The following is a 13659-nucleotide window of genomic DNA, read 5'->3' as shown; positions in this document are numbered from 1 at the left end:
AATGGAAGTGTTTGAGGACATAATTTAAACCCCTTCTATAAAGTCAGGTCAAAGATGATCATATTGAAGATCTGGGTCTATGCTGCAAATACAGCCTAACCAGAGGGCCAGCAAAACAGGTTAAGAGCAAGAAATTCTACTAAGCCTCAGCATGTGAACAACTGGAAGATTCATTTGGTCCACAAGTTTTAAGGACTGAAGGGTTTAATCTGATGTCTGTCCCCACATACCATTAAAACTGAATGAAAGCAAACATTTCAGGAAGACATTTAATCTGTTTTAAACCCTCCAAAGGGCTTGGTAATCCCATCCCTTCTCCAGGTAAATACTACACTTTTTAAATTATCTTCACTGTAAGGAAATTATATTTTACCTCTAAGTTTATTAAGTCTGCTCCATGCTATATGAGTTCTTGGAGACAGGGGGAAAAGACCGTTCAGCCCCTCTAGTTCCTCAGCCATTAACCCGAGTAAGGAATTGTTGCTACTGCTACAAGGGTATTGGGAATTCAGGAGATATTTGCTTATAGAGACACAGAAGGTGTGATTTCCCAAGAAAAAATCATACGAGTATATGTGGATAGTGTTGGAGGAAGGAAGAGCCAATGGGGGAATCTCAAAGCCGCATCTGGCCTCCACAGCTACACCGCTCTAATCCTTCTTCAAGATACCTGCTCATGAGGAAGCACCAAAGCATGACAGTCAAGTTTGCTCTCTAGTCTCTTTTCACAGAGATGTTCTGCCTAGACTTACACCATACATCTCTTTTGTTCTCTGAACTCTACCAAAATTTCCTACAGTACTAAAGAAACATGGTCAAAACAATGGATATGTTATCTAACTTCAGCCAAGTGCAGAGTCTGTACCAAATCCCTGCACATCTCTATTGTTTGCCTTTCCCCATTCCCACTGATCTATTACTCATGACCTTGTTATCCATACTCTTTTCCAAGCGCTCCCTTCCCAAAGTCACATCTTGCTTTGTGGGCTTTCCAACACTGTACCTTCAATTTTGTTTCATTTAAGCCTGTATTGTTCAGATTCCTGTACAGGACAATCAGAACATTCTGTAACAGAAGATCTTCTGTCTTGCCTCTCCTTATGACATTTCTTAAACGGGCTTTGCATTTTCTGAGAAGTTTTTGTATTCACCAGATCTCTGAACTGAGGCAGGCTCACAGTGACTGATGCAGTGAAGTAGAGGGAGAATGAAAGAATGAACCTGCTAATAACAGTCTTATCATTGCTTCTCTTCCATTAATAGCTGAATTTTAAAAACAACCAGACACTCATCTTTACACCACTTCAGGTAAACCCTGTTGATCAAATATAATTACAGCTTTTAAACCGATAATTCCATCAATTCATCATTGGGTAAGACACAACCCGTTTCTTTGAAAAAGCTTCCTTGCCACAAAACCAGGCTGACTGTTAGCAATCTTCAGCTTCAAGTTGTGCTGATCAAGTGCTGAATTTTCCTTTCACTTATTCTGTAGAACTGACAGGAAAATAAGTAACTTGTAATTTCTCAAGTCTCCATCTTTACTGGGATTTCTAGTAAACTGGAATCATGCTAAAAGTCACTTTCAAGGTCTAACACTGGAAGCAACAACCTCATCTGTTCCAGAAGGGAATGAGACAAACACACAGGAATCATCACTGCACGTTATTGACAAGCTACTTTCCTTCAGTGTTTTTAACACTGTGTTCAGTGTTCAATGGCTGATGTAGTCAAGTCTACTTTTGTCTGAACATCTCATACCTGATGAAACTGTTTCTCCCAGCATTGTCTTGCAGCGCTTACAAATTACTCTGGTATTTTCTTTTGACTTCTGTAGGACAAAGAAATATCATTTAAATGTCACTCAGATATTCTGAAAAAGGAATGCGTGACTGTAACATAATTTACAGAGCGGATAGTGAACTTTTTACTTATTTCTGTCCTCTTTATGTTCACATGAACACAGATTTGCCTTCACTACTGCAGCTTTCTACACTTGGACTTGCTTGCAAGTTTCATACTCATTTTAAAATCTGGCAGTATATCCACACAGCACAACCTGTAATAGCTAACAGGAGAATCTTGTAATATTGAGTGACTGGATGATAAAATGATAAGCTAAATTCGATTTTGCTAAGGGTGAAATAATGCATCTGAAATGAAGTACTCCATAATACATACATAAAATAGTATGTGGCAATGTGACTACCATTACTCAGTAACAAGTTCTAGCCATTGTGGACAGTTTTATAGGAGTTGAATACCAGTTCAATGTTCAGCAGAGAGCAGAAAACGTCTGCAGATTATTTTGAGTTACTAGGAAACAGCTGAAGTACACAACACAGCATGATATTCCAGAAAGGTGCAGTGGATTCTGTTCTTGAACAACCCTTCTCCCTCAATTCTAGCAGATACAGAAAAGGTATTGACAATAAAAACAATTGTCAGAAGTGCAAAACAGTTTCCATATGAGGCATAAAAATACACGTAACAGGAGAACACATGGAAGACAGAAAACTGAGGGGTATCATTGAGATACATAAAATCTTAAATGTTTAGGAAAAGCTGAACAGAAAAAAAACAAACATATGTTCTCAGAGCTCATGCTATGAAATTCTAACCCTGTCTTGTATCAAAAAAAAAAAGGAAGGCATTTGTCACATGATGCATAATATAGTTTGGTACTTACTACAGGAAAGCATTTTTCATACTAAAAGTATACACAAGTTTAAAAAGTCTTCATCAATTCAGAGAAAGCAATGTCAACAATGGCTTATTAAAAACGAAAAATGTGGATAACAACATCTAGTTCAAGGAGTCTCCACACTCTCCAAAACATCACTGAATATTTACCTCAGCTTTATGCATCTATTACTGCCCATTATAAAAGATCTCATTTCTAGATGAAATCTACCCTCTAAGACTCCTACTAATTACAGTGTTAATATTTAAATTCAATTCATCAAACAAGTAAGCACAATTCTTACTTTAATCCAGTCTAAGCTTCAGAACTAGTTCTGTGTGGGCTTATTAACCTGGGTGCAGCACATTAGAGCTCTGAAAGCAGTACAGATATATATAACCTTAATGATGGTCAAAAACAGAGAATCAAACTAAAAGCCTGAGAGCTGACTATGTTGGAACAGCAGGCCCCTTGTTACGGAGATCAGGAAAATCATCTGGTTCATACATAAGCAGTTATCCCCTTTCCCAGTTCCTACCTCGCTACTCCTCTCAAACATACACAGTGAAATTACTTCATCAGTGTGAAAAACAAGGATAAATAGACAAGGTTTTGCATAAGCCAGTGTCTGAGACTGGTACAAATACTGCACAGTACAAGTACAGAATACACAGTACTTCCTTGAAAGCTACAACTTGACTATTTTTTTTCTGACTGCAGTTACAGGTGCTGACTGAGAAGTGTGCCTAGAAAACATCACTAACTCGTTGTATCATGCTTCAATGGAAAAAGGGATAGTTTTAGCTCAACTAATTAAATCAATATATCTATTTGACAACTTGCAGCTGCTGGCAATCTGCAGATGCAGGTAGATCACAAGCCTAATATTTTCTGTTTCTATTCCTAAGGATCCCTGATATGGTGTCAGGAAAAGTATTTTCCCCAAGAGATACTATTAAGATTCTGCAGGACCATGTGACATTTAAAAACTATGTTACACTGGAAGACTAATAGATGTGAAAAATATGTTTGCAGTGGACGGATGCTGTCTTGGTCCCACTGGAGTCTGCAAAAGATTGTTTAAGCATCTCTGGTACTTTTCTGCTACTATTTTGGTCATAGGTAAACACTTTCCAAAGAACTGCAATGCAATTAAAAAGGAACTTTCATACTGGGGCAGACTGCAACAATATTCTCTGAAATGAGAACATTTATGCCAATAGCAATCTGTCTTGCCTGTAACTTTCTATTACTCATATTATGGAAGAATTTTCTGCTTCAATATAAGGGGGTTTTTTTCCTTATTAGTCCATGTTCTGCTGGATCTAACAGTTTTGCTCATTTGCTTGGCAACTGAGTGATGCTGGGAATAAGCAAACACAGAAATAAGAATTCATTGCAAGTGTGAAAGATGTAGAAAAAGGGATTTGACACAAACAAGGAACAAATTCTCAACTTCAATGCAAGTATAAGGAAGCAAACATGAAAATTCATCACGCTAAACTACTATTGTATGCCTCTGACATAAAACAGCCTCCTCCCTCATTCAAAAGTTCTGCTGTTATCCTGGTTTGACCCACATCTCAATAACATCTTTGTTCCACATCCTTTTACTACATTTCTTCATTCAAATCAATCCTTTTCTCACAAACATTCTCTTTGATGAAGAAGTGTGCAATATGAACTCCATGCACCCTGCCTCTTCCCGTATTTATTCCTGTTGTTCTAAGATCTCTTTTAAGATTACTGAACTGCGAAAATTCATTTTGGCAACCTCTGGCAGAAAACACTGTCTTCTTGGAAATTTGGAATCATCTACTCCACCTCCTTCTTAAGAAAACTTAGAAGAAATAACTCCATTGACACAGAGTTAAGCCAAATTAATCTGCTTCTGCCATGCTGATACCCTTTCAGGGTATCAGTCCTTATTTTCCTCTTCACATATTCTGCTTTTCAAAGAACAATGGAACAAGAAACCCAGGAGATCACAGCTGCAAGATTTGCAGATAGGGACCACAGGACAGAACTGCTCCCCAAGCAGAGGGGTCACTTGGAGCATTGTACCAGCAACCCCTGAACTGCGAGAATCCCGGTGACTCTTACTGAGGATAATACATATCACTATAAGCAGCAGGTAGAAATCAGGGTCTCTGGTGTTAGTTCTCAAGAGATTAAATGTTTCATGCTGGAAATCTCTACATAATAAGTCATCAGTTGTTAGAGACACAAATTGCCAAGGCAGCAACGTAGACAGTTAAATACTTGGTATTGGGAGAAAATACAACACGTGTAGGCCCAGCCTCTGTCAGCACAAATGCAGACAAGCAGTAGATTATCAGAAAAGGCTTTACGGAAATGTAGGCTTTGGTGAACTGAGTTCCTGGATGTTCTTCTGGCAGCAGAAAAGATTATTGCTTGAACTTTTATACAAGTGCTAGATGCCCAAGAGTAAAGCACTGAACTGTCATTCTTCATAGGTTTTACCCCACCACTGAAACATCAGCACCCCTAAAAATGGTTTTTTCTCTGGGCAACAACAAATGTTGATGTTTCTAAGCCAAATGACAGCCCTCTTCCTACAGACTTGGTTGATGAATCTATCTTATCCTGGAACATCTCAGAAACATCAACATGAAGAGCAATAACATTGGATGGCAGGTTCCTTTCACTAAACAGAGAAGTTAAACAAATTCAAGTTCCTTAATATGCTTTAAGAACGTAAGACAGCCAGATCTAAACCCAAAGTACACATTCTGATATTCCCAAGTCTTTCTAAAAATAAAATAAAAAAAGAAGCAGACGAGAAAAAAATCACACTTCTCTTTGATCATATTAATGATTATGCCTCAAGTCACAGTGTGAGAAAAAAAATAATTGTTACTTCAGTTTCCACCTCATTCTTTGCTCCACTATCCTTTAACAAACATCTAACCCATCACAGTTATTATCTTACTAAATTCTGATGTCCTTCACTCATGATAATTTCAGGGGAAAATATGTGGGTTTAGAACTACATAATTAAGTAGCTTCTAATTCTGTTTATAGCACAAAGTTCTACTTGCATATGAAGGTCAATATCAAGACTGTGGTGTGAGATTCAGAAAATGTAAAACATAGCCTGGAATATTTTCTGGCTTCTGCACAGCTGAATGTCAAGAACTCCCTATGACCTTCAAAACAGTTCTGTAGTACCTACAAATTAAATAAAACTAGTAACAAAAAAAGCACTTTACAATGAAAAAGTCCAAAAAAGTGTACCTAAGAATTATTTGAAGAAAATACTTTACCAAGTTGGAGCCACTCTGAGAAACATGTTGTCCAGCCTCTGAGCAGCACACAGAAGATTCAGGCACATGTGATTCACTTCCTGAATTCAACAGAAAAAAAGTGTCTCCAAGAAAACAGTCACCATGCTGAGGGTGCAAAGTGCTTCTGGCAAAGGGGTCAGGGTGACAGCACCACTCTTCAACTAAATCACTCCAGTTTTCACTTGGTAGAGGAAGAACTCTGAGAAACTTCCTTAAAGGGAAGAAGGGACAAATATTTCAGTATGTTATAATTCATTTCTAAGACACTAAAAGAGAGTTTAGGCTTCCTACAAATAGTGGGGGAAGTATGGCATTTTCTCAAAAGGAGGTGCTTGACTCTTTTCAGCCAAAGGCACTTTCTTTGGGTGAATTCTGAGAAAGCAATGGCTGAGTTTCCTGCCAAGTCTGTGATGAAGCATTTCCCTAGGGTAAATCTCCAATGATTATAAGGCAGAATTTGGCATAGTCCTCTCTTGAAATGAATCACAAGGCAAAAATAAAGCAGTTCTACCTAGTCATGAAAAATATGACAATGAGTATTTACAATTACATTTATTATTACTTCTTGTAAAGTTCCCTTGCACCAAATGTTGATGTAAAACCAACAGACACAGACTCATGGCACAGCAAGACTCAGCATGTTCTTTGTTTCAGATACCAGACCTGAAAAAGCTAAAACCTGACAAAAATACCACAGTACATCTTCATTAAAAAACCCAAACAAACAAAACCACAAACAAAGGATAATTCAATCTTAATTGAGATTCGAATACTCAGATCCAACTTTCAGAAGTCATATACTAAAAAGGCAAATCCCTTTCTCCCAGGTAGCTGTATGGACCAAGGATACTGCTTCCTGAAATACTTCTTTACTTTCATTATCAGTTGTATTGGGATTGCATTTTCTGCTCTCTGCCTACTTTCCTTGAATGCTTTCATTTTGTTAGACTATTTCTTCAGCTGCCGCCTGAAACCTTTAAACAGAGTTTCTTGATTCTACTCCTTACTTAAAACTTGCAAATACAACTTTGCTTACGGTGCTACTCTGCAAATAAAATCACAGCTGCTAAGCCAACAATTAGGCATCCTCCCTTTCTTGCAGTTCCCAGACTAACATTTTCTGAAGATGTCAGTTTTTCCCACTTCAGCTTCTTGGCCGTTCTGAATTGTTCAGTGGGTGAAAGAAAAATCTTTTATTTAAAAAAAATCCTTTTTTTCTAGATAGAAAATACATTTTAAACTCTGCTTGCTCCACCTGCAGATGAAAGTTGGAATAACTCATCCTCTGACCCAGCTTTACCAAACCTATGTAAGCTCACCTCTCAACACTACCCATGTCTGTCTTCATTTTCTGTGGTCTTATATATTGCTTGAGATAAAACTCAGTTCTGCCAAAGAGCGAGTTTAGCTCTGGTGTTGGCCTAATAACTGATTTTTCATCCGCCATTACAATTAGTTCCAGTGCCTGGATTCACACTGCAAAAAAAGTCTTCCTGTATTGCTTTTTACACAAAAGTAATTCAAAGCTGGTATTGCTCAGAAATGTTTTCACAAGAGCAAAAAAAAGACAGAGATTACCTTAAGCTGCAGACTAATGCTGTCCTGTTTCATTACATCAGTGTTTCTTTACTTTCACAGTCTACAGTATCAAGATCTTCACTTCTTTCCCAACAAAAGTAGTTTTTCCAACCAGTAGGAATTTCCTAAACAGACTCCTCCTAACTCTGAGCTGTACAGAAAATATATCATTTCCACTGTATTTTAGGCTTTTGCCACTCATAGGTGGGAAGCCATATCCAGGATCACCAGAAGTGGAAAAATGCAACACTAATAAAAATGGAGCTTTACAGAAAAACAAACAAACAAAACCAACTTGAGGTTTACTAGGTACTGACTAAATTGAGGCTACTAAATACCATAATAAAACCTAGAAAACAGGGTGACTTATCTCCCCAAACTTGCTCCTAATAACAACTGAGTTTCTACTTGAAGATAGTCACCCAGGCTGCCTTCACAGTCAGAGAGCAACGAACAGTTCTTAAGTTGGGACCTCTAAGAGTAGCTGTCTCCTGACAGTGTCTAATCCACCCAGGCTGAATCTCCTGCTGTAGACAGCTCTCAGATTCCAACCAGAAGAGTAGGTAAGGAACTTATTTTTTTAAAAGTTTGAAGTTCAGCACTAGCCTGTAAGAGCCCTGCCATAAAGATGTAACTCTTAAATTATCTTCCAGGATAAGGTAAGTATTTGACCATAGAGACCTCTGTAAGACTGGATTAAGAAAAGTAACCCCTAATGTCATTATTAACTAATGCCCAGTAATATCATTGTCTACAGAAAATACTGAAAACTGGAAGTAAAATGGGCTTTAGAATTTTAAACATATGACTGTTCAGTTCCATCAGAGAAAAACAACTGCATTTCTTTAACTGCAGTCTCCCTTATTTACTTATTAAAAAATCTTGGGACAGCCCAGCTTGACAGATAATTGTCAGGCTTAACACTACTTATGTAGGAAAAGTGCAATTAGATTTCCCCTGCCATGAGTTTTTCAGTGCAATATTTGTGCAGTACAAATCATTATCATGGAATCATAGAATATTCTGAGTTGGAAAGTACCCACAAGGATCATTGCATCCAACTTCAGGCCCTGCACAAGACAACCCAAAGGTTCATACCATGTCCAAATGCTTCTTAAACTCCAGCAGGCTTGCTGCTGTGACCACTCCCCTGTATTGCATTTGCATGCAAGGTTTTAGTAGTATGGGGCCTTCATGCATAGATTCTGTGAGAAGCTGCCAGAAGCTCTCCCCATGTCTGATACAGACAATGCCAGCCAGCTCCAAGACAGACCCACCCTGATGGCCAAGGATGAGGCCATCAGCAGTGGTAGCGCCTCTCTGCAAATGTATTTAATATGGGGGGATAAAACATCTTGCAATCAGAAGAGTGAGAAAATCTGAGAGCAACTGCTCTGCAGACACCAAGGACAGTGAAGAAGGGGCGAAGAAGGTGCTCCAGGCACTGAAGTTTTCCCTGCAGCCCATGGGGAAGATAACGGTGAAGCAGGCTGTCCTGCTGCAGCCCATGAAGGTCCACGGTGGAGCAGATGGATGCCCTCCATGGACAACCCCACACCAGAGCAGATGGATGCCCAAAAGAGGCTGTGGCCCCATGGGAAGTCTGGCAGAATCTTTGGACCCATGGAGAGAGAGAGAAGCCCACACTGGAACAGGTTTGCTGGCAGGACTTGTGACCCCTTTCATTACATTTTGTCTCCCTTGTCCAGCTGATGAGGGGAGTGACAGAGCGGCTTTGGTGGGCACCTGGCATCCACCCACCACAAGCTTTTATGAATGTTTTCATGACAGAAATAAAGTCTTACAGAATTATTTTATATATGAGGTACACTTAGCCCAAATGGAAGGAGAGAAAGAAAAAAGAAAGTATCCCTAATTCTTTGCAGCTCTTGCATGATGGAAGAAAAAAAAATCTAATAATTTCCTCTAACGTGGGTAATGTGAGGGTAATGGAAAAGAATGAAAGAGCATAACCCTAACCTCTGAAGAACTATCAGATTTATGGAAGGAAACAGACTGAGGCAGAGGATTTCAGAAAATGTAGAGAGTCAATTTTTGTGCACCAAGGAAGGATTGCTTACATTTAAACCATTCCTAGTACCTTTCTTAATCTAACCTTTACAAGAAGGGCTTCCTATGCAGTAAAGGCTTTCCAACAGTAAAAAAAATAAGCTTCAGAATATGTTTGGAGTGGTTTGTTGGTTTAGTTTCTTTTTCCATTTTAACCCAGATTCCTCTTCCTTCAGCTGAAGATTACTGCCACCTTATTTGCAGCAACTTCCTAGATATGGGAAGAATCTTATGTCTTCTCCACAACCTTATCTAAACTAAATCCCATTTACTTCAATTTCTTTTTAAAGATATGATTTTCTAGATCTCGGGTTTTTCTTATTACAGACCCTTTCCTAGTAACTCAGACTTTAGTAAGTTCCCTTCCACACAGTTCCGCAATTTCCCTTCAATCCTTCCACCTCTGCTGTCACTGTCATACTTAACTCTTCCTGGAGAGAGGAACACATTAATTCTGTAGCTAGAAGTTCTGACTATGCTACTCTCTTCCTGTTGGAAATGCTGGAACAGAAGGCGTTGGATACACTAGCAGCTCCATTCTTCTACTCTTAAGTTTTTTTGGTGTGAACATTCAAGGGGCTCAGAGGCACCCTGCAAGGAGAAATGCCAAGTGAAAAGCTATGGACATGCATTCTTTTTCCTTTCTCAAAAATTCTGCCTGTGTCACATTACAGGATGCAGAACCAAAAGATTTAAATGGCATGCATATGAATCTGATGTGCTGAAATTCAAGAAAACACCCACTCAGTCCTGCGAATATAAAAGTGCAATATGTTTTGAAAGCAAATGTTACTGACTAGAAATTAGAAGTTTCACCAGTTTACAAATGTATCAAAATAAGAGTTATTACTAGACTTTCTGACAGAAAGTTAAGAAATCCTCATTCAGTTACATTCAGGCTGGCCATAAATCCATACCTATGGCAAGAAAGTAACAGAAATTTAGAGAATGAAACACATTTGTATTATGGTTTTGAGTATTAGGAGCCACACAGATCATAAAAGGTCTAAGTGCATCTCTAACAATTCTTACATATTCAGCTGAAGTGGTCAAAATTGTTCATCAGAAGAGCTAGACAATGCAGCATCTTTTTATTAAATTCTCATTCACTCTGCAGACTTTGTAAAGAACAGAGATAAGGCTGAGTCACACAGCTAAGACACAGTTGCTGTGTTTCCCAGATTCAGCATCCCTGAACTATGTGCAGGCAGGCTTTGCTTAACAGACAAAAGGAAGCTATGGTCAATATCCCCATTCTGAGCAGCCACTCTATAACTACAGCATGATGACTGAAGGAAATTTATAAGAGACTGGAAAGAACTGAAAAGGATGCCTGAAGTACAGAGGAAGAAAGAAATCAAGAAGTAAATGAATGAACAGTTAAAAACTGCTTCAGGTAATTTTGCTTTTTGTCATCTGTAGTGCTTCAAATGTGTTCTTGTCTAGGAGTTTCAAAAGAAATACCTTTTAGCTGCTTTTAAGTACACAAAATAACGTGAATACCAATCACTATGGCATTTATTGGTATAAATACAAGACACTGCAGTACTCACCGGTCTTTTACTATGATGTCACCACAGGACTGACAATAAAAGATGTAATTCTTGTTGGATTTCAAGCTTTCCCTCAAAGGACAAACCACATCTACACATGGAAGGAAATATATTAATCTTCAAAATTGTGTAACATATTCAGTCACTTGTACAAAAAAATCCTGCCAAATACCTCAAACCAAAAGGGATAAATCTAACAGACAAAGCAAAATGCTGACATTTTAAACACAACTTTATTTTTTTTACCTGCAGAAGCAAGTATTTAGATTCAGGAAAAACTTGTCATCTCCACCTCATGCCCCATATTACCAAGTAGGAACCGTACATGTGAATAATTATTTCAAGGTGCAAATCCTCTCCAGAACGGGAGCTGATATACTGGCATCATTGCAGAGATTATAAAAATCAAAATTCAATGCCACTCTTTTGTAAAGATACTTCTGATAATCAGTGTATCTGCAATATGAGGGGACACACCCATATATAACACAAATAGTCAGGATGGGGAGCAGGGAGAGGCACAAGTTTTACATTTTTAGGCAGGTAAGAATCCACCACTGTGGAACCAGTCCAGGAAAAGACAGTGAGCAAAAATGGTCTCACAAAAGGCAGCTCAAACAACTTTTCAAAGTAAAAAAAGAAGCTATAAAAGCCTCCCCAAATTAGTCGATAACAGTAAGTGGAAAAGTAAAACTGTAAGCCTAGCTCTATGAATTTGCTTTGCATCACCCACTTTCTCATACTTAAGAATCAAAGTATACTCTCAGCACTGACATTCAATATTTGAAATTTAGGATTCAACCACAAGAGAAAAGTACTTTAAAAGGTCCCAGAATTTCAACTATTTTGCATAATAATATAAAACATCAAAGGGTAACTACGACTACCCAATACATACGTTGATTACCACCTGGTTCACATACTTATTTTTCACTAGCATGACTTTCCAAGGTTGAGTTTTAAAACTTCATCATTGGTTTTTTGAATGTCTCGTTAATAGGACACATTAAATAATTTTAGTATAATTGAGTTGTCACAGCACATGCATAATTACAGATTAATGTACAGATGCCATCTCAGCATATCAACAGAGTACTCCAATGTGTTTCTGGTGCTGAAGTCATTACTGTATTTTACATATTTTATCATCCTTTTCTACTTTATAAGCTCAGAATGGCAATTAAGTGTTATTTAATATATCCTTCTGTGCAACATCATATGAAATGAATCTAAACATACTGAGCTTGGATGCCAGGATGAAAGAAAGCAACAGCTGTACTACCGTGCTTTCTACTTATTGCAAACACATCCTAGACCTGAATTAGCATCACGGAAATAAAGAAGGCAACTTTGCAGATGTTACCTGTGACATTAACCTCTGAAACCCCAGCTGTGAGAATAATGAGCCCAACACAAACCCATGATCCTTTATGATTAAGTGGTCAGGGATGGACAAGCACAGTCTTAATTGCCTGGATGAATCAGATTACTGAATTACTGGTAGGATGAGGAGTAATGGGTACAAATTGAAAGAAAGGAAATTTAGGTTAGATATTAGGAAGAAATTCTTTACTGTGAGAGTGGTGAGACACTGGCAGAGGCTGCCCAGGGAGGCTGTGGATGCCCCAACCCCGGCAGTGTTCAAAGCCAGGTTGGGTAAGTCCTTGAGCCACCTGGTCTAGTGGGATGTATCCCTGCCAATGGCACTGGGGAGTTGGGACTACGTGGTCTTTAAAGTCCGTTCCAACCCCTTAGCATTTCATGATTCTACGATTTTCAGCTACCAAACGCGGAATAGGAGAGAAAGCAAGTAATTTTGAAGTACTCTGGGGAAGCACGAGCAGATCCCCAATACACCGCGTTTCCCTTTCATTACGTCGTTTTTGTACTTCCTGTTTCTAAATCTGACAGTTCCAGGTGCTTGCTCTACAGCATCCCCACCTTACAGCCTCTCTCACTTAAACCCGCCGGGCTCCAGCCCACCCTCCCCGTTTCCCACCGGCGGCCCCGGCCCCGCCCCGCCCGGCCCTCACCGGCGGCGGGCGGCGGGCCGCGCAGGCGCACGCGCAGGTGCAGCCCGTCCCCGCGCAGGCGCCGGAGCCCGCGGCACGAGGACGGCGCCAGCCTGACCCCTGCCGGCAGCGCCGCCGCGTCGCAGCTCCCGCCGCTCCTCACTTCCAGGGAATCCACGCACACCGAAACCTCCACCGGCGCGCTGGGGAGCTCCGCCGCCGCGCTGCGGAGGAAAAGCAACGGGTATGCCTCGGGAAGGAGCTGTCGGGGCGCGCGGCTGCTTTAAGGAGGCCGGCCTGCAGCTCCCCCGCAGCCCCAGCCGCGCCCCGGGATCCACGCGGTGAACGAGGAGCAGCCGAGAGAAACAATCCACCGTTCTCAGGAAAAATTTATTTGCACAGTATCCCGGGCTGTGCCGAGCCGAATAGGCAGAGAGAGAGAGAGGCGCCCGCAC

The 13659-nt window shown here is 39.9% G+C and overlaps 1 protein-coding gene across 1 annotated transcript in view; it reads right to left on the bottom strand.

The window, feature by feature from the left end:
- UBE3D (ubiquitin protein ligase E3D) overlaps nucleotides 1–13659 on the bottom strand; it is a gene marked incomplete at its 5' end in the record, with an annotated part of 78946 nt that overhangs the window by 65114 nt on the left and 173 nt on the right. Inside the window, 4 exons of the mRNA XM_082277277.1 lie at nucleotides 1762–1831; nucleotides 5971–6202; nucleotides 11193–11283; nucleotides 13226–13428. Coding sequence (XP_082133403.1) covers nucleotides 1762–1831; nucleotides 5971–6202; nucleotides 11193–11283; nucleotides 13226–13428 — 596 coding nt within the window. The remainder of the gene's footprint in view (nucleotides 1–1761; nucleotides 1832–5970; nucleotides 6203–11192; nucleotides 11284–13225; nucleotides 13429–13659) is intronic.

Source organism: Coloeus monedula (genome assembly GCF_965178545.1).
Source record: "Coloeus monedula genome assembly, chromosome: 2".
Lineage (NCBI taxonomy): Eukaryota > Metazoa > Chordata > Aves > Passeriformes > Corvidae > Coloeus > Coloeus monedula.
The sequence above is the reverse complement of the archived record's forward strand: the minus strand, read 5'-3'. Positions and strand labels throughout refer to the sequence as shown.